Source organism: Panthera pardus, unplaced genomic scaffold (assembly GCF_024362965.1).
Source record: "Panthera pardus isolate Hobbes unplaced genomic scaffold, ASM2436296v1 HiC_scaffold_2, whole genome shotgun sequence".
NCBI lineage: Eukaryota > Metazoa > Chordata > Mammalia > Carnivora > Felidae > Panthera > Panthera pardus.
This window is the reverse complement of record NW_026526765.1, coordinates 43169208-43190667: the sequence shown is the minus strand read 5'-3', so window position 1 is coordinate 43190667 and position 21460 is coordinate 43169208. Positions and strand designations below refer to the sequence as shown.

The 21460-nt window shown below is 47.0% G+C and overlaps 1 protein-coding gene across 4 annotated transcripts; it reads right to left on the bottom strand.

Moving 5' to 3' along the window:
- Window positions 1-729: 729 nt before the first annotated feature.
- Window positions 730-20656, bottom strand: SMIM3 (small integral membrane protein 3). 4 transcript variants are annotated; one of them, XM_019464444.2, is made up of 2 exons: window positions 20502-20656; window positions 730-2068 (listed from the first exon to the last, which is right to left on the bottom strand). In XM_019464444.2, exon 2 carries the CDS (start codon window positions 2055-2057, stop codon window positions 1875-1877), a length of 183 nt encoding a protein of 60 aa, XP_019319989.1. In that variant the 5' UTR covers window positions 2058-2068; window positions 20502-20656; the 3' UTR covers window positions 730-1874. The 4 variants fall into 4 exon arrangements, with proteins under 4 accessions (XP_019319989.1, XP_019319987.1, XP_019319984.1 ...); XM_019464442.2 differs by lacking the exon at window positions 20502-20656 and adding an exon at window positions 20085-20197; XM_019464439.2 differs by lacking the exon at window positions 20502-20656 and adding an exon at window positions 19636-19851.
- Between the last annotated feature and the right edge of the window lie 804 nt (window positions 20657-21460).

Here is a 21460-nt window from a genome sequence, read left to right as displayed (position 1 = left end):
AAGTTGGGAGAGATGCTGAGCAAACCAATCAGAGTCTTATATATCTATCCCCCTCGACCATCCCCCCTCCCCCCCCCCCCCCCCCCGCACCCTCCTCTCTTACCTCTATGTTGCAAATTCCTGGAAAGAGTTGTCTATTCTGTTTCCACTTCCTCACCTCCCACTCATTCCTTACCTCACAACTGCATCCCTCTCATATCGCCTCTCCGCACATGACCTTTCCAATCCCCTTGCTTTGTCTCCCCCTCACCTCCCAGCCCCCTTCCACTCCTATGTGGTGATTGCCAAATTCTGCATTTAGCACCTCACTGCCCTCAGTCTGTGTTCTCTGCCTCGGTGGTCCTGTCCACTTGTGTGTATATCTACCACCACGTGCAGATAATCCCCCAAAGGATAACTCCAGCCATACAATCTTTCCCAAAGGACAGACCCAGGTTTCCAGGTGCATCCTGAACGTGCCCAACTGAAGCACAAGCAACTCAAACTCAACATGTCTAATATGAAATCCATCGCTTAAAAAATGTGTTCTTCCCCCTGCGTCCTAGATGTCTGTCAACTGTACAACTACCCACTTACTAAAGCTAGAATCCTGGGATTCGAATGGATTCTTCTCTTTCCCTTTTCGGTTCCTACATTCAAGTTGTCTCTAAGGCCCATAAATTCAGTGGAGCCCTTTTACCTGAGTTCCTGGGCTTAATAAGCGCTCTCTAAAGAAAGACCGCAGACATGCTCATTCTAGCACTTTATTGGAAATTGGTTGTGTACATCAACGAAATCAGACCAAAGTAAAGGCATTACTTCCACACAATATTCTGATGTCTGTGCTATTACATAATTTAATAAATCCCAAGATGTCGTTGATTTTGGTCAAAGAGCTTGAGCAGTCCAGAAATCTATATAAATATAGACCATAGCATCTAAAATAACCACCGTTGTTTTAAGTTAGTTCCAAAAGTCCCGGGAACATCTCTTAAAATCTGTAGCTTAGATTGGTTGCAGTGCTGGTGGGAGGGAGGGAAGGGCATGCACTTTATACCACGGAGCTGATGATAGCAGGTGCTGGGGTGGGGGGACATTTCTCAAGTGTGGGCACACAAGCGGGTGGGGGCTGGAGATCATGAAAGCTGGCCAGGGAACTCGACCACCCTGTGTTTTCCCGCAGTGCTCGACTATTGCAGCGCTGAGACTCCAATGCAGAAAGAAGCCTGTCACCCCAGGTCCCTTGGCATTGCCAAGAAATGGCAGAGCCCTCCTGACTGTCGACATTCTGGCACAGACGTCCTGGGAAGTTCGACCCATCTCCCTTCCCCTGCCGTGCTCAGTTCCCTCCAAATTACATAACGTGAGAGAGGGGCACAGCAAAGAAAATGCTGTGAACCAAAGTGCCGCTGGCCCCTTGGGATGCGGATAGGGTGCCTTTGCTTGGTTTGAACTGAGGGGCACTGGCAAAGGCTGCTCTGCCCCCAGCGTCTCCCTCACCACCTTGAAGGCCACCATCAGTAATTAGGTTGTTTGGTTCTTCAAAGCTTCTCAGCATTCAGCAGTGACACCTGTACATCCATGGTGGCTTTGCTGCTCACTATCGCAAACAGCCGTAACCTCCACCAACTCATCGGTTCTTACAACCCCATGAGGTAGGAAGGGCAGGGATCATGACCCCCATTTAAAAGGAACCGGGAACCCACAGAATTAGGTCCCTTGACTGAACTCACACAGCTGGCCAGTGGCAAAATCCAAACAAGAACTCGGATCTCCTCTCACATATCAAGCTCCTGAGTCCACACAGCAAACCCCGTCCCGTCGCTTTTCTGAGAAGGAAGAGGCTGGGGGAGGGGACACCATCCACATCCCTCACTGCCCCTCTTGGGAGGTTCTCACACAGCCCCATTGAGGACAGGATGAGTCCGCATGCGATAGATAATGACCGCAGTGGCCGGGCACAGTAACAAAGAGGTCATGATGACAATGGTGGCCAGGATGATGAGGACAATGACCCAGATATCCAGGATGTGCTTGGGGAGCACAGCCTCCATGGGGACCTGGCTGACGGCATCCATGCTGCTTCACTCTGCAACAGACAGGAAAGAAGAAATCACTATTTTGTACCCTCTCCAGGAGTCAGAAGCTTGGGTCACTTACCAGCTGTGTGCTCGTTAAGGTAATCTGATCAATAATAATGGCCACATTTACCAAGTGCTTCCTATGTGCCAGGCCCAGCACTGGGCTCTTTATGTGTATTAACCCATTGAGTCCTCCCTTCAACCACCAGCTCCATGAGATGGGGACTATTACAGTCATCCTTTATTTCTTGGACTTGATCGCCAGTTATTTCCGCTTTACAGATGATGACTCTAAAACCTTTACAGATGTAAATGTGGTTAATTTTCCCAAGGAAGTGAAGCTAGATGGGTGGGACTCCAGAGTCATGTTTATTTTATTTTATTTTTTTGGATTTTCTTTTTTTTTTTTATAGGAAATTTATTGTCAAATTGGTTTCCATACAACACCCAGTGCTCATCCCAAAAGGTGCCCTCCAGAGTCATGTTTAACTAATAAACTGTCACACCGCTGGTCTGTCCCATCTGTTAAAATGCTTTCTCTTGTTCTCCTCTTACCAAAACCTGATCTTTTCTGTGGAGACCCTACCTATGCAGTGTGGTTTAGTTAGGGTGCTCGTGTGAGCACAGGGGCAGACACGTGATCTAGGTTTGGCCATCACAAATCATAGCCTCAAGTGGACAAGTGGCCCAGCCCAGCTCCCAGGGCTTTCATGTGCAAGCTATTGGGAAAGATGACTCTTTCTGCTGGGGATTGCTAAACCAAAAGGTTGTGAGTCTGGAAAGGACGGGGTGGGCTGTGTCACCCACGTGTAGAGAGCCTGTCTTAGAGATGGAAGGAGAAATGGAACCTTCAGGACCTGAACCCAGCACACTCTGACTCCATGTGCAACCCTGGACACGCCCCCCTCTCCCCGTTCCCAGCCCCACCCCTACACAGAAGCGAATAATTCCCTGTTTTAAGCCGGAGTCAGTTTGGCTTCTCTCACAGCTAAAAGAGTTCTGATGGATAAGATGTAAATCAGTTGTTCCCAAACTTTTTCAATTCACAGCACCCTTAAGTAATTATTTCACAGCTCTCCAGGCCAAAAGAAATACCTAGCAGTTGCATTTAGTACGTTTAGTAGTCAGGTCCAAACACTTCAGTAAGCATTTATATCCTAACAAATTAGTAGATGTTTGAAAAACATTGTACACACAAATGGAAAGGAAAAAATAGTTTTATTTCATCCTTAGCCAGCTGCTTACTCATGGGAGGTGGGCAATGGTTAGACGCACAACTTTTCAGACTCTGGAGCCAGAGTCGACAATGCCATGACCAGTCCCATTCCACATTCATGTGTGTGCAGAACTTGCTGTATCGTGGCAACAGCCAAAAACTCAGCTTCACAAAATACAACATCGCCAAAAGGAATGCAGTAAGGTTAACGTGAAACTGTAAACTATCTTGAGCTAGTCATTTTTACAGAGTCTGAGAGATGTCAAATATCAATATTCCTATCTGAAATTAATTAAAAGATCCCACAGTCGCCCCCCCCCCCCCACACTTTTCCAATGAGTTCACCGTGGCTCCCCAGGGCTCACTGTATAACTTGGGAACCACACATATCACACATTCCCTGCCCAGAGGGCACAGGCTGGAACAAACACTCTCCTATGGTTCCTTCTAGATCTGAGATCTATTATTTCTGTGATTCTAGGTCCCAGGCAAAATTTCCAATTCCAGTCCAATTTCCTGCTTTCTCCTAATCAGTAGCTTTTCCTTTCCAACGCCTTTGGATTCATGCCCACTGTTGCCCCTCTAGGAAAGGTACTGATTGCCATATCCGAGGCAGAGTCCCCAAGATATACACACAAGGATGTTCATTTCCGCATTGTTTGTTACAGCAACTAATGCAACAAGTGTCCATAAACAGTAAAATAGAATATATCCATATACTAGAATACCATGCAGTGGTTTTCATTCATCTAACAAATACGTAGTCCTTTTTACTCACCGAGCATTGTTCCAAGTGTGCTACAAATATTAACTTATTTAATAGTTATTGTTACAAAGAATGATGATCTATGGTGAGTTCTGAATAGTTTACATAGAAAAAAAAAGTGAAGTACAGAATAATGTGTATAGGATTATTCCCCTGGCTCAGATTTTGTAGAATTAAGTAGATATATAGGTGGTGATACATAAAAGCAAAATCATTTATGAGCAGAATCCAAAGAAAGTGCTAGTAGTGACTACCAGGGGGGCTGGACTAGGAGTAGGAGAAGCTTTTGCTTTTCATTCTTCATGTTTTCATGCTGTTTGAATATTGTAAACATGAGCATGTCTCACATTTGATTTTCTGAAGTCCGCTGGATTGAGGGGGAAATGGACTTTTTTCTTTATAGTTCTCTGTATTAAAAATTTTCAAGTCCAACAAAATTCAAGGATGAGCCTAGATCAGTGGTTACCAAATGCCCTATACCAAGCTAAGTGAGAACCACCATAGGACAGTATAAAAAAACACTAATTTCTGGGTCCCATTATAGACTTACTGAATTAGACTCAAGAGGGGACAGGAGGGGGCTTTTTTTCCCCAATATGCACCCAGGTTTGGGAACCCTGAACCCACCGATCTCTAAGGCTGCTATGATGCTCTCCAGCACTGTGATGTGGGAACTCATTCCTAGGTGCTCTGTAGCCAGTCTTACCAGACCTGGGTAAGGTCCAGGATGAAGGAGAAGGCTCGGGCAAGGCTCCCCAGGACACCAGGATTATCAGGCTGGGGCTTGCCAAGGAGGGAGAGGCACAGCCTGGCCCTGCCTCAGCCTTGGAAATGTGGTTACTTTCTCCCAAGTCCAAGGCACAGAAGCATGAATCACAGGAGACGCACACTGTTAAAGAAGGACGGAGGCGGCAGAAATCATTCTTTGTGGTCTCCTGATTACATCAACAGCTAGCTTGCCCTGAGCCAAAGGAACCCCACGAAAGCCCTTTCTGGTAAACCCATTAACATCAAACAGTTTCTGTGACTCCAAATGCCAGGAATAATCTCCCTGGCTGTTTCTCATAAGGAAAACCTGTCATTTACAGGAATCTAAGCTTCAGGGCTCATTCACAACCACGAATCATGGAAGCTACAGCCAGCAGTATCTCACAGATGGCAAAACTGAGGTCCACGGGTCTTTCCCCACCTTCACCCCCACCCTCTTCCAGAATAATCATTCAAAGATATAAATCTGATCAAGACACAACACACAAAAAAACAGGATAGAACAAGTAGATAAACAAAGGAAACTTTTTCTGTAACCTGTACTCAAGACTGTACCCATATTACTCTTCCACACGTGACATGATTTAAAACCCTGATCACAAAAACAGATAAAAGCAGAGCTGCTCCAGAATGCCAAGGAGGGACGAGACAAGGGTTTTGGGGTCCCACCCAGATAGCGAGGCTGGATAAATATCCTTAGAGGCCCTGAGCACTGGAGATTAGGGTGCCCATCCCCTTCACACATACAACTCAAACTAAAAGCAACATTAAACCATAACACATAAAACTAATTTTCCCAGGTACTTTTTTGGTATCCCAAAAAAGTAGCACAGCATGTTCACTTGCTACAGCACAGCTGTTCAGCTTCCCCTTGACCCTTTGGGCTCCACAAAACACAATCTGGAAACCACAGGTTGTGATATTCTCCAAGGGCCTTCCCAGAGCTGTTGTTCCAGGCCTCTAAGTCTGGCCATGAACTTGGCCAGGCATCAGAGGACACAGGGAGCTCTCTTTCCCTGTTTCAACCTTCTCAGTCTTCAAACACGTGTCCCCGATGGGCTATTTCTTCCCATAGAACAGGGGTTTGGGTTGCTTCTACCTCTCCCCACTGCGAAAGAAAAACTTTGTCCCCCAAATAAGAACTACACAAACCATATGTTCAGCATCTTTAATGGCATGCTGGAAGAATTTGCTTGAGAAAAAGCAGGACTCCAAGCTTCTGCTGGCTGACTTCTGTTTGACCTCTATCTGGCATCCGGGTGCATGGCTCCTTGTGAGTGCCTAAAACCCTGTTTCTTGGTATGTCTAATTAGTAACCGTAGATCAATCTGCTTATCATTTACTTTGCAGATATATTACTTGTTGTTTCTTATCAATGGGTTATATCGGACTATGGCCCAAACCATTCATGTCACCAATTTAACCTTATCACAGATAAAAATGTGATGTTTTTATGGCCACGGGAGGTAAAACAGCAGTCAAGCCTACACTCCTGTCATTTCAAACTGGCATACCTTATCTGCTATTTATCTCATTAAAGGAATAAATAAACTTTGACATATGTTCAGTATAAGTTTGTCTAAGAAACTGTGTTAACACCACCCTGAGCTGACAAGCAAGGAAGTCACTGGTATCACCAGCCACTGATGCCATCTGGGCCCTACCCCACCAGCCCTGTGAAAGGCCAGTTTGCACAGGCAACTGAAAGTCTTTTGGGGAAAAAAAAAAAAAAAAAAAAGAATCATTGTTGCAGCCGATTCCATCACAGGGCAGATTTTCTAGTTCCAACAAAATGTATATAAGTTTCATAGATCAAAATTTCCTGCAAGTCCATAGTTTTAGAACAACTAAATTCAAGGTGACTAATCTATGCCGTATCTATCCTTTCAATCATGAGACTCACTCCCCAGCAAATGGCTCTCTCCTCTCTGACGAGGCAATATTGGTTTTGGCTGAGCACCATCAAGACAAGTAACTGTGTCCAGGATGTTCGTTTGTTCATTCATTCATTCACTCACTCACTCATTCATTCATTCATCACATACTTGCTATATACAAGATATTCTCTTAGCGGTGCCTGGGTGGCTCAGTCGGTTAAGCATCCGACTTTGGCTCAGGTCATGATCTCACGGTTCGTGAGTTCAAGCCCCACAGAGCATTGGGCTCTGTGCTGACATCTCAGAGCCTGGAGCCTGCTTTGGATTCTGTGTCTCCCTCTCTCTCTGTTCCTCCCCCACTCATGCTCTCTCTCTCAAAAATAAACATTAAAAAAAATTTTTTTTAAAGATATTCTCTTAGGAATTACTGTTATTTACTCAGAAGGCCAAATTTAATTCCAAGAAGCACAGAGAAGTTAAGTACCTTTCCTCTTATTTCCTCAAATACACGCTCACACAAGCCAGCATTTGTTTAACAAATACGAACTGCTAAGTAAGTACTGTGTTGGGACTTGTCCCACACATTAACTTATTTCACCGTCACAACAATCCTGTGCAGGATATATTATTTTACAGATGAGGAAATGAAAGCCAAGAGAGGTTGACTGGCTAGTGACTCATAAAGAAAAGTAAATGGCATTCAAACGCAGGCCTCCTGACCCTGTATTCACTTTCAAAGCCTCCACACAGACCCAGGAATAAGAACATGGAATATGCCAGATCTACAGCTCTCTCCTAAGTCTACACTCATTACTTTCAGCTAAAGGCATTCTGGACTTAGAGATATGCAAACTATAAAAGATCAGGATTTCCACTTCCAGTAATGGCAAACTAGATCATTTTGACCTCTAACTGAGGACAACTGGAAAAATTGGACCCGCCCCCCCCAAGAGAATCTGTCTCAAGGCACTAAGAAGTAACAAATAATGGGGAATTAACCAGCCTAAGATTTGGGAACAGACAGAAATCCAGGGAGGTGAGCCTGGCATTTGAAACAGCATTTCCCCTAGTGGAGGATGGAGACTAAGCAGTGTTTCTGACAGACTCAGGGATCCAAGACTGCCCAGATAGGGACAACAAAAATCCTGCATTTTGAGGTTGGACCTCAAAAAGCATTCTTGGTGCTAAGAGTGAACCAGAAGTATGCCAATTCTAGAGACTGCAACCCAGGTTTGAATCATCACAGTCCCTGAAATTGAATTAAGGTTATTTCACATTGCGAGTACCTCCAGGTGCTGGGCAGAAGCAAACCTACATCCTCTCTAGAGGAGATAACATCACAATAGGCTTCAAAAATTTTTTAAATTAAATATAATGCCTAATGCATAACCAAATGTAAGCAGGAATGAAAAAAGACAAGATGACAAGAACAGAGCAATCAGAAACAACAGACAATAGAAAAAGATCTACAAGGGCTACAGATAGTGGAGTTGTCTGTCAGATACACCTTTAAATAACCTTGCTTACTATGTTCAAGGAGACTGAGAATTTTGACAGAGATCTGGAAATTATAAGAAAAAAACACAACAGATTTTTTTTAAAGAGCCGAGCAGAAATACTAGAAGTGAAAAATACAATAATAGAAATAAAAATTCAACAAATAGGCTTAACAGCAGATGAGACACAGGTGAAAAAAATATTAGTGAACTAGAGAATAGATCAGAAAGAAAAAAACCCAAAATGCTTCTGTAATAACAGAATTTCCCAAAGCTGATGAATGACAGCAATTCACAAACTATGGAAGCCTTACGAAATCCTAGCAGGATAAACAGAGAAACTCATAGTTAAGCACATTACAGTAAATCTGCTGAAAACCACAGGTAAAGACAAAAAAGACAGATTATCTTCATATGAAAACTAATCAGACTGACATCTAGCTTTTCAACAGAAACCATGGAATCTAGAAAACAGCAGGACGATATCTTTAAAACACCAAGCAAAAATAACTGACAAGAATTAAGATGAAAGAAGATATTTTCACCCAATAAAAAGACAGAATTGAAATGTGCAATAACAATAGCAAATATATAAGGGTTCCTGGGTGGCTCAGTCAGTTAAGCATCCAACTTCAGCTCACGTCATGATCTCACAGCTCGTGGGTTCGAGCCCCACATCTGGCTCTGTGCTGACAGCTCACAGCCTGGATCCTGCTTTCTGCCCTCCCCCAGCTTGCGCTCTGTCTCCCTCTCTCTCAAAAATAAACATTAAAAAAAATTTTAATTAAAAAATAAAAAACAATAGCAAATATATAACAATAAAATTAAAGTATTCTGACTTCCTTGCATAGCCTGGGAAAGGGCAAAAGAACCAGATAACATTAGACTTTGTTAAGTCAAGGATGTATATTGTAATCCCTAGCGCAGCCATTTACATTTATTTATTTTTGAGAGACAGAGACAGACCACAAATGGGGGAAGGCAGAGAGAGAATGAGACACAGAATCCAAAGCAGGCTTCAGGCTCCGAGCTGTCAGCACAGAGTCCGACATGGGGCTTGAACTCACAAACCGTGAGATCATGACCTGAGCCAAAGTCGGAAGCTTAACCGACTGAGCCACCCAGGTGCCCCTTGGAGAGACCAGGGCAGCCATTTAAAAGTAGCAAGAGTGTACAACTTCCAGAGAAAATGAGAGAAGGAGGAAAAAAACAGAATACATGGGACATATAGAAAGTACACAGAAAGATAGTAGATTTAAACTTAAACCAACAAAAACTACTGGAGTATACATAAAAATTAAAAATGTATATAAATATATATTCTTCATAAGAGACACATGGGATTTAGAAAGGTTAAAGGTTAAAGGGTACAAAAGAAATACTATCTACTCATGAATTGTGTGAGCTAGTAGAGTTATCTTACTGTCAGAGGAAGTAGACTTTTAGATGAAAAGTAGAACTAGAGACACCAGAAGTTAAAAAGATTTTTAATTTTTATGTACCTAATTTCAGAATTATAAGGTCAAACAGATGAAGCCACAATTATAAGGGGGAGTTCAACACAATTCTCTCAAATACTGGTAGAACAAAGAGTTTTTTAAAATCGGCTGAGGATATAGAAGATTTCTTAAACTAATAGTTTTCTATAATATATGGTTTCAAATAAAGAGTACCAAAACTAATTAAATATAAAAAGTTAACATTTAAATTATTTCCTCTGGGAATAATTTTCATATATTAATATATTTAATATAATAATAAATATTGAATATATATGAAAGAGGAATACATTATACTATATTTTATATATAATTCCAAATTATATAATACTATATATTCATTTAGTGGTATTGGAAGAAAATAACTTTAAGGATAATTACATGAGAATAAAGGGAAGCACAATATACTGTGTTTAAAAAACAAGTTCATAGTAGCATAGTTTTAGTGTAAGAATAGGTAACTTTTAGAACGGATTTCATATATTAGGTCACTTGACCTGACTTAGAAAATAGAAAGCTGGCTCTAGTATGTTTCAGTCATAACCGTAAAGAGGATATTTCCATAAAGCAATTGTGGTAAGAATTCTAAGATGGCCCCCATAATCTCTAGTCCCTGGTGCTACCCCTGGGAACAGGTTAGGTCACATAACAAGGTGAAGGGATTTTGCAGATGTAGTTAAGGTTCCAGATCCCCTGACTTAAAAGTAATCAAAAAGATCATCCTGGGTGGGCCTGACTTAATCAGGTGAACATCCTTTAAAATAGGGCTGAAGCTTCCCTGAGGTCAAAGACACTCACTGCTTTGAGTTCAACCTTGAGTTACAAGACACAAATCTGCCAACAACCTGAATGAGCTTGCAAGATGAATCTTTCATAATAGATCCTTCAGAAGCAAATGCAACTTGGCTGACATCTTGATTGAAGTTTTACAAGGACCCAGCAAAGTTGTGTTTGGACTCCTGACCCATGAAAACTATGAGATCGTGAATGTATTTTCAAGCCACTAAAGTTGTGGTAATTTGTTAAGGCAGCAATAGAAATATTTTCTTAAAAAAAATTTTTTTAACGTTTATTTATTTTTGAGACAGAGAGAGACACAGCATGGACGGGGGAGGGGCAGAGAGAGAGGGAGACACAGAATCGGAAGCAAGCTCCAGGTTCTGAGCCATCAGCCCAGAGCCCGACGCAGGGCTCGAACTCGCGGACCGCGAGATCGTGACCTGAGCTGAAGTCGGACGCTGAACCGACTGAGCCACCCAGGCGCCCAAGGCAGCAATAGAAATCTAATACTGCAGTTCTATATCCTACTGGGTTTGTTCTGTGGAGAAAAAACCTCTACAAAGTAATGGTATTCTAGAAATCTACACAAAATTTAGACAGTAACCAGCTTTAACCACATAGTGTACCTTCCATTTTACAGATGGAGGAAATGACTTGCCCAAGGTCATCTACCAAGTTAAGGGCTGAAGGGACTGAAGGGAGAACTCAGGCCTCCTGATCTGCCTGCTCTTTTTTTTTTTTTTTTAAGAGAGAGAGAGAAAGTGGAATCTGGGGGGAAGGGGAGGGGACAGAGAGAGAGAGAATCTCAGGCTCCACACTCAGCTTGGAGTCTAATGCCAGACTTGATCCCATATCAAGAGCCAGATGCTCAACGGACTGAGCCAGCCAGGTGCCCCCCCATGCTCTTTTCAATGCCATCACTATCCTGTTTGAGATGGGGGCTGGGAGACAGTGGGGAGTCAGGCTGGAGAAGGGGTGGTAGGAAACAAACTGATAGGAAGAATGACAGCCAGCCAGGCTTCTTGATTCTAACTTTTCACTGTGTTAAAGCCATTGGGGGCCTTGAGGCCCAGAGCCCTAGGCAACATCACAGTAGGTGAGGCAGGTGAGATGGTTTTCAAGGGCCAAACACGCGCGCACGCGCGCACACACACACACACAGACACACACACACACACACACGCGCGCCCCAACCAAAAACAAGTCTGGTCAGAATCATCAGTGAATGCAGTTCCACCCTTTGCATTCCATCCCTTTGACTCAAGACCCAGAGGCAAATAAAGCCAGTGAAGAAGGTAATGGCTAAGACTGTAACGTATGTATTCCTCACCATGAGAGCATCAGGGAAGAGAGGGAGAGGCACTGAAATCTTGTGGGAGATCCCACCAAAGTGGGAAAAAGCTCCGTGCATACAGGATGAAGGACTGCACAACGTGTCTGGACGCAGCTCTGCCCCAGCACTGATTTCACCCATCACAGCTCATTCTCCTCCCTTCCCTTCTCTACCCTGCATATGGGTACTGAATACACGTTTCTTAAGTCAACAGGGCCTCAAGCTTCCGGATTCTGGTAGGGCAATGGGAGCGCATCAGAATGGAGGGAATACTTGGAAACAGCAGGAGTTCTTTCCTTTACACTCACACTGCCGTGTTAAGAGCCCAGGCTCTCTCTGAGCCAGTTGGCTTGGGTTGGCTCTACCACTTTCTAGCTGACCTATGCTGGATCAGTTGAACTTCCTAATGCTTCCATTTACTCAGCTGAAAACAAAACAAAAACGGGCAAATAACAGTATCAGCCTTGTAGGGTTAGAATTCCATGAGAGAACCACACATAGTACTTGGCAGTGTTCTGACACACAACAAGCACTCCACGAATGTTCATTCCGTGACTGATTATTCCTGGCTGTAGGGACTCACTGACCTAAGCAAAGAGCCTCCCCCTCTTCAATCAGGATTTGTTAGCATCTGTGACTTGGCATGCGTCTTCACTTTATCAACAAAGATGGTAGATGCTTAATCCACACTGATTTTTTTTAATGTTTATTTTTGAGAGAGATAGAGACAGAGCATGAGTGGGGGAGGGGCAGAGAGAGAGGGAGACACAGAATCCAAAGGAGGCTCCAGTGTCCGAGCTGTCAGCACAGAGCCCGACGCGGAGCTCGAACCCATAGACGGCGAGTTCATGACCTGAGCCGAAATCCGACGCCGAACTGACTGAGCTACCCAGGAGCCCTGTCACATTATTGATTAACCTGTCACATGGTTGATTAACCTGATGGATTCCTCCAGTCCAACCTTGAAACTGGTGGTGTAGCAATTTAATAAACATTGCTGACGCTGTGATTAACACTGGGCATCGAGGAGTGGGTGCAGAGATGGAGATGTTTGCCCATAAGAAGCTTACTGTCTTCTGCAGGAAAAAGACATTACTTATCATTACTAATTGCCATACAAGGCAGAGCAGGGCTTGCTACATTGAAAGTACAAACCACATGCTCATGGAGAAGAGGAACGAAGTGGAAAGACAAGTAGAGAGTTGAGACAATCTTGATTTGAATCCTGCTTTCCATCCTTATTAGAGGGTGACTTTGGACAAGTTATTTCAAACCTCTAAGCTTCGGTCTTCTCCTCTCTTAAATAGGGACATTGGAAGCACTATACTGCAGCCTGCTTCCACAAGGATAAAGCGAGACAATGCATATATAGTCCTGAAACGAATGATGCTGAAAAAAATGTCCATCTTCATTCCTTTGTTTTTGTCTGAGTAAAAGAGAAAACTTTACAAAGAATGGGGACTTTGACGTGGGCTTTGAAGAGTAGTGTTCAAAAGGAAGAAATAAAGAGAAATGAACAGATACATCAACGAAGCCTGGAAGCGATAAGATCCATGGTGTGTTGAGTGCATACGTAGTCCTAGTGGTTTTGGCAAGAGGCTTAACCTTTACAAGCTTCCGTTTCATTTGTAAAATGGAAATAGTCGTAAATAATGGTAGCCGCTACTTCACTGGCATGCCGTGGGATCTGAATGAGCTAATGCACATAACGCATGTATTTCGGACAAAGCCTGGTAAACAGTAAGGGGGTTCATACGTGTTAAACTGAGCAAGGCCCACCGCATTAGCTCCTAAATTAAAAAGAGAGTTCGGAGGCCCCACCATTACTTTGGGCACCATGACTGCTCTGAGGCTGATCTAAGAAACCACGGTGATAGTTTCGTATGCAAATGGCTTTTGATCGTCTGTCCTGGCTTTGATCTTCCACAGGAAAAGCGTGCCCTGCACATCTGAGCTGCAGCTGGCAGTTCACTTTTGAGGGATTGCCAGCGGTTATCCAACCGGTTTTACCACCAAGGAGTTCACTGAGGAAGGAGGCAATAAAAGAAATGACTTCCTGCTGGCAGGCAAGCTTAATTATCCCAAAGTGGGAGAGAAAGCAGATAGAGGCAGGTGGCTTCCTGCAGGTGTGGCGTTAGGCCAGCACTGTCAGAGCTCTGAGCACGGAGGCCAGAGAGCCGGCAGTGAGACCCAGCTCTGGGTCACTGACTCTGGGGCCATCTCTTCAGGCATCGCGCCGAACGTGAACACTGAGGCTGACAGTTTCCAGAGAGTAGACGTGGGGCTTACCAGCATCACTCGGCTTAGGAGACTCCTTCCTAAGGCCCTCCCCTCCGGAGGAGCTGGTGTGATGTCCAAGAAGAATGGAGCACTTAGGCCAGACAGAGAAAGCAGTGTCCACGATCTCAACTTAAATGTCCCCTCTCTGGAAAAGCCATTCCGGATCCACCCTTGCCCAGCAGCCATTCTCTCACACCTTGTTTTACTGTCTTCGTACACTTTTTACAATCGAAAATTAGCTTGTTTGTCTGCTTGTTTGCTTTTATGGGCCATCCTTGCTCACTCAGATGAGGGCACAAGGAGAGCAGAAGCCTCGTCTCTTGTGCACGGCTGTACCGTCAGTACCTGTCACCGGCCCTGGCACACAGTAAGTGCCCAGTAAATCTAAGATCGGTGAAGGACTGAATACGGACAGACTGGAGAACTCCAGATTTGAGCTTAGTTAGAACTCAGCTGTCCCCAAAGGATTCTCACCCCCAATGACCTTAAAAGTCAGAATCCCATCTCTGGAATGCAAAATAAAATGCATCCTCCGACTTGATCATTTTCTGGGCTCTCTGTACACTTAGGATAATGGGGGCCTCTTTCTTTCCCAGCCTTCCCTGTTCATACTGGACAGAGGAGAGAGGAGGACTGACCTTTCAGAATAACGTTCTGTAGGATTCCCGCCTGCTGACTTGCTTGGGCTGAGGAGCTCAAACTCAAGATCAGGTTCCCTGCGCTCCAAAGCTGGGCACTGAGGTGAGTGTGGGGGTAGGGGAGTGGCTGTCCACAGTATGAACCTTTCTTTCTCTGTTCTCAGAAGAGGACAGAGAGCTGATAAAAGGGGAAAGGATTTCCCATGCCTACTCCAGTGAGCCCATCCCAGCCTCACTCACATTCACCCTTAGAGACAGCTCTCCTCCCTTTCTGTAATAGCCTCAAGCATTTACCAACCCAATCCATCTTTTGTTCCAAAGAGAGGGGCCAGAAGAAGGAACGGGCAGAACACATAACTATCAAAAATGTGAAATGAATCAAATCAGAGACGTCCTCCAATGATCTGAGGTCCCCTGAGGAGTGCTCTGTTCTCATTCTAACCCAGCTGGCTTCTTTCTCCATCAAAATTCTTAACAGTGTAAAGACTTGTACCCTGCCTTAGTTTTTATCTGCTCTTCTGGGGCTGGAAAAATGGAAAAACACCAGGATATTTCAAAGAGATCAGAAAGCAGCCAGGGCTATTCAAGACTGCACGTACTCAACTGACCCAGCCAATCACAGTCTTAGAAACCAAGAGGGAGCCAGCAGAGAAGCCCAGGCCAAATCCACAGCATCCTGCTTAAGCCTCCACCATCCATCATGGTTATTTGCCAGTGACTAAGTGCCTGCTCTGTGCCGGGCTGACAAAGGAAACTCTCCATGGAGTGGGCTGGCAGGGCGGGGGGAGTAGTGACAGAGCAGCAAGGGCACCAGAGTGGTCTGAATCCCCTGCCAAGCTATGTGGCTGGGAACAAGGCACTCTCCTAAAATGGGCTTCCCTGTGTACAGCAGGCAGAATGATGGCCCCTCGAAGATGCCCATGTCCTGGTCCCTGGAACCGTGAATATGAAAAAGGAAGCATGACTCAGAGGGCAGTCATGAAAACAGAAGCAAAGGGACTTTGCAGGCGTGGTTAAAAGGCTTTGAGGTGGACAGAGTATCATGCACCACCCAGGTGGGCCCAGTCTCATCACTTGAGTCCTTAAAAGAGAAGAAGAAAGTAGAAAGGTCAGAGAAATATGGCATGAGAAGCACTTGACTCACCGTTGCTTACTCTGAAGATCGTGGAAACAGGCTATGAGCCAAGGAGTGCAGGGGCCTGTGGAAGCAGGAACGGCCCCTAGCTGACAGCCAGCAAGGCAACAGTGACCTTGGTCCTACACCCACAGGAACTGAATTCTGCCAACAACTCAAATAAGCAGGGAACCGATCCTCCCCTAAATACTCTACAAAGAGACACAGCCTAATGATGCCTTGATTTTCTTCTAGAAAGACCCATACCAGCTTCTGACCTGTAGAACTGTAATACAATACATTCGATTTTTTAAAGCCACTAAATTTGTGGTTATTTGTTACAGTGTTAGAAAATGGACTCATTGTGTGGTCCTAAGTTCCTCCTTCAAGCTGGGCCTCCTTTTCCTGTCAGTCAATCGGAAAGGGTGGTCAAGGTAATCGCCAAGGGTCTGGCCAGCTCTCAAAGTCTCACTCTGCTCTCCTGACATCCTACCTCCTCCAGAGCTCTGCCACGGAGCCAGGATGCTCTTGGATTAAAGACCATAATAGGAAAAATAGAAAGGAGCAAAGGGTGGGGAAGATGAATCTTTAAAAAAGTTAAAAGAAAAAAAAAAAGTATCTCCAAGGAAAAAAGTATCTTGTTTTGCCATTGGTTACTTCCTTGGCCATTCCCCCAGAGGAACGAAGTGGAAAATCTGGGAGAGCAAGAAGAAAGCTTCACGATCAATTGGTAGAAGCTGTCCAGAGCACTGAGCTGGGGATTCTCTAGCCCTACAGGGATTTGGTGCAAAGTCTTGATTACCAATGTCTGCCTGGGACAGGGGATTCGGAGGAGTGACAGGTATGCCAGATATGTGCCACCACTGCTTGAAACCAATTTGGGGATCCCAGTTTCATTTTCCCTGTCTTTCCTTCTTCCTCTTCCATCTTATGTTCTCCGATCCTATGTAGTCGGTCACCAGCAATTCACATGCCCAATCTGCCAGTCGGAGGCCAAATCAACAAAATAAGGAAACTAGATCTATTTACAACGAAGCCATGTAAAGTACACAGTGTAGCTGCTGAATCTGGTTTGCTGGTGTCCAGTATGCTAGCCGGTTATAGTTCTGGTCTGTTCCGCCTCCTGGCTACCTCTTAGCCTTTTCTCCTAGACGTACACCATCGTGTTTCCCAAATGAGTTGGAAGGATACCAAGGGGCCTGGTGACTGACTGGTGCAGTGGCTTTCAGCTTCTTCCTTAACATCCCTGAGGTCACCCTGCTAGTAAATGACAGAAGCAAGATCTGAATGCAAATCCCCACCCCCCACCCCCATTGCAATGAGGTTCAAAGCTTAGACCGCGGAACCGAACTGCCTGGGTCCAAACCACAGCTGCACCACTTACTTCTGTGATCATGGGTGAGTTGCTTATTCTCTCTGGACCTCAGTCTCAACTACAAAGTAAATATAATTGTGGTCCCTACCTGATAGGATCATGGTCAAAGACTAAATGCATTAACACAAGTAAAATGCTTATAATAACGCCTGGCTCACAGTCAGCACTCAATAAATGTCAAGTATAATTATTATTACATCATTTGGCTTGCCTGGCCCATCAGGGCGGATGTCTGCAGGATGTGGTAATACCAACATTTACTCCTATAAACTGTGAGCACAAGTACGTGTGTCTATCTTTGATAAATCAATCAAGATAAAGATTCTCTCTCCTTGGAGACATTTCCTTTATTTGTATATATTTTTTAAACGCTTATTTATTTTTGAGGGGGGGGGAGAGCGTGTGAGTGAGCGGGGGAGGGGCAGAGACACAGAGGAGAGAGAGAACCCCAAGCAGACTCTGCACTGACAGCGCAGGGGTCAGTCCCACAAACCTTAAGATCATGACTCGAGCCGAAATCGAGTGGGACACTTAACTGGCTGATCCACCCAGGCGCCCCTGGACATTTTAAACCACAAAGAGGAGGGGCACCTGGGTGGCTCAGTCGGTTAAGCATCCGAGTTCGACACAGGTCACGACCTCGCGGTCGGTGAGTTCGAGCCCAGCCTCGGGCTCTGGGCTGATGGCTCGGAGCCTGGAGCCTGCTTCCGATTCTGTGTCTCCCTCTCTCTCTGCCCCTCTCCCGTTCATGCTCTGTCTCTGTCTCAAAAATAAATAAACGTTAAAAAAAAAAAAATTTAAACCACAAAGAGGAAACAGAAGCACACTTTTTCATAGAAGGATCAGAATACAAATAGGAAAGCAACTGCGACTGTGACTGCCTCTCTATCCCCTTGGTCTGTCACCCCTGGGCCTGATATGTGACCCAACCACACTAGGCTCCCAAAGTCTCTAATTTGGCTTATGTCTCAAACACGTCACCGCAGCTCAGTGACTCTTAGGCTAGCAAGAGACGGGGAATCCCCAGACCTTTCGGGCAGTGGAGCCCATGGTTCTGACGCCCTGAGAAGTCACTCTTGGGAAGCTTTGATACAGCGGCACGATTCATACCCCAGAACAGCTGAAAACAGGAGGTCCCTCCTGGCATGGAAAAGTGCTTCTCCTCAACTTTTTCGGTTGTTACTGCAGAAGTACGTGATGTCCCGAATCTCAGCTGGGCCGTCCTGCACGTGCTCACGGGACTGCGGGTAGCCTGCATAACTAACCCCAAGAGCGTATCACGCTCAACCGTAGGCGCCCATCTGTTCCATGCCCCACTTCTTCATTTTACAGATGGGAAGGGTGAGGTCCAGATGGGGAGAATGCATCATCAAGTAACGCAGAGCGTCTTCTGACTTCCAGAGAACTGTCCTTCCTACCCCCACCCCCACCCTCCCGCCCCATTCGGGCATTCGCAAGCCTTCCCATTTACCCACTGCGGTGGTACCGCAGACCATAACGGATGTTCAAGGAATCTCTGACACCTGAATGACTGAGCAGCTTTCCCTACTCCAGCCTAGAGCTCTGAGGAATCTATAGAGAAATGGGCGACTCCTGAGGCCCCAGGAGCCAAGAAACGGTGGAGCTGTGGGAACGGGAGTCCAGCCTGGTCACTCAGAATCACAACCTTCCACAGTTGTACAGGTTTCTATGGTTTACACCTCCCATTCTCCCACTCAGTAAACAGGATTGAGCGCCTATTTGCCGGGCCCTGGGCCAAGTACTGAGGATGCCTCAGAGATGAGGCATGGAGAGACAGTCTCTACCCTCAAGGAATTTGTGGCGGGGGGGGGGGGGGGGGGACAGAAGGGGTGCAAGAGAGCAGACAACCGGACAACCAAGTCCCAAGACGGAGGCAGGAGGAGAAGGAGCAGGGAGCTTAGAAGGCAGGCTTCGCTCCCAGATACTTTGCCCACCCACCCCCCTTTCTCCTTTGATTTCTGTCCGCAAAGGATGTTTTCTCCATTTCACAGAGGGAGAAGAAAGGCTTCGAGACAGGATGGTGAAATTGCTGGTGACGGACCAGGGGAGCACCCCCAACTCCAATCTCCCGGCGCCTCCTAGACAGGATGGTGAAATTGCTGGTGACGGACCAGGGGAGCACCCCCAACTCCAATCTCCCGGCGCCTCCTAGGCGGGGCTTTGAGAGAAGCCGCCTGGCGCGCCGCTGGACTCACCCACCCGAGCTGCGGCCCCCCCGGAGGCCCCCGGTCCGCTGACACGGTGGCTGGAACTCAGGGGCCGAAAGAAGCAGTAGAGGGGAACGCACAAGTGATGACGGGGAAGGAGTGCGGGGAAAGAGGGCACAAAGAAAGGAGGCTGGTTGGGAGGGCGCTGGGGCAGGGAGCACACGACAAGGGAGCCCCACGCGCGACACCCGATGGCCCTACTCACCCCGGGATCCGCGGAGCTGCTTGGAGAGCACGCCCGCGCCCCCCACCCCCACCCCGCCCCCGCCGCAGCCGGATCGCGCGGGGTCTGCGGAAGGGTGGGCGGCCGGGACGGGCTCGCAGGGGCGGCGGCCCGGCCCCGGGGTCTCGGCGCGGCACGTGCCCGGCCCTCGGAGCCCGCGGCGGCGGGAGCGCGCGGGAGCGGCCGGGACGCGCGGCTGGGCCCCGGGGCTGCGCGCGGCGGCTCTGGAATGCACGGCCGCCAGGGACCGCCCCCGGAAAGCCCGGGCCCCCGGCCGCCGCCCCGCCCCCGCGGAGCCCGAGGAGAAACGGGGCGCGGGGGAGGCTGCTTCCCCGCCAGCCCCGCCGCTCGCTGGCGCGCAGCCCGGCGCGATCGCCTCGCCCGTCGGGGCCCCGGCTCTCCCTGCTGTGAACCGAGAGGGTCGCGCCGACCTGAAACGCGTCCTCCGGAATGCTTTCCCGCTGCAGTCTACACACGCGAAAGTCTGGCCGATGGGTTTGGACGGAGGAGCGGGGACTCAGAGCTCCTGCTCTGCGGTGCGCGGAGTTTAAGATCCGTACCAAGCGGCTTCGCCAAGTGAGGGGTAATAACACCTGCGTCCCAGCCCTGCTGTGAGGACGGACTTAGACGCCGGTGTGGAGCTGGTTGGTTGTCTGCTGTGACACGCCTCTGAGCATCCTGCTCATTTTTGTGACAACAGTGAAACGGCCCCATCCAAGGTGCTCATGGCCTCTGAGAGGACTCCACGCCCTGCCAGCTCCCCGCCCAGCTTCCACACAGGACAGTGCCAGCTCTCCGACCTCCCGCTGCCTTTGTGCTGCACCCAGGGACAGGGACCCCGGTCCCACCTTGGCACCCGGCTTTAAATTCAGCAGTCGAGCGCTCTTCCGTCTCTCTCTGAAACACGGGAGCGCAGGCCTTGACCATCAGTGTGACCTCCAGGAGTCTTGGAGCTCAGTTGTGGGTCAGTCTCTTCCTTTGCCCAATAGGTATGGTAAGAACCCTTCTGCCTTCCTCAGGCCTGAACCTGATACGGTGCGGGGGTGCCGAACTTAGCCCCGACTGTCTTCTGTAGGTCGGGGATGAGGTCAGCAGAAATGACACGGAAATCCTCACTACCAGATGCCGGTTGTCTAGAGGGGAGACAATGAGGATGAAGGGGGTTGACATGAGAAATGCTGTGCCAAAAACCCCAGGAATTGTCAGCCAACAACATGTTTTAATCAAAAGAGAAGTGTGGAATCTTTAAAACAAACACAAACAAACACAAAGCAAGTACCACACAATTCTGAATAGTTTAATACAAAATTCTCAGTGGAAAGAAAACAAACAAAAATGCTAAAGGAGGACAATCTCAATTTAATACAAAGTGTTCTCTGGTTAGTGGAAGGGGGAGGGGACTACTCTTTTGGGTGGACACCTGGTAACTTCATGTGCCCTGTGTGAGCACCGGCGTCTGGAGGGTGCAGAAGCCCAGGACTGAAGCGAGCACTAGCCGGGCTCAGTCTGACTTTCCCGTTAGTACTCTATCCGTATCTCTTTTTATTTTTTATTTATTTATTTTTTATTTTAGAGAGGGGAGAGCGTGTGCACGAGCAGGGGAGAAAGGCGGACAGAGACACACAGAGAGAGAATCTTAAGCAGGCTCTGCTCTTGGTGTGGAGCCCAACCCAGGGCTTGATCCCACGACCCTGGGAGCATGACCTGAGCTGGTATCAAGAGTAGGCTGCTGGGGGCACCGGGATGGCTCAGTCATTAAGTGTCCAACTTCAGCTCAGATCATGGTCTCACCGTTTGTCAATTGGAG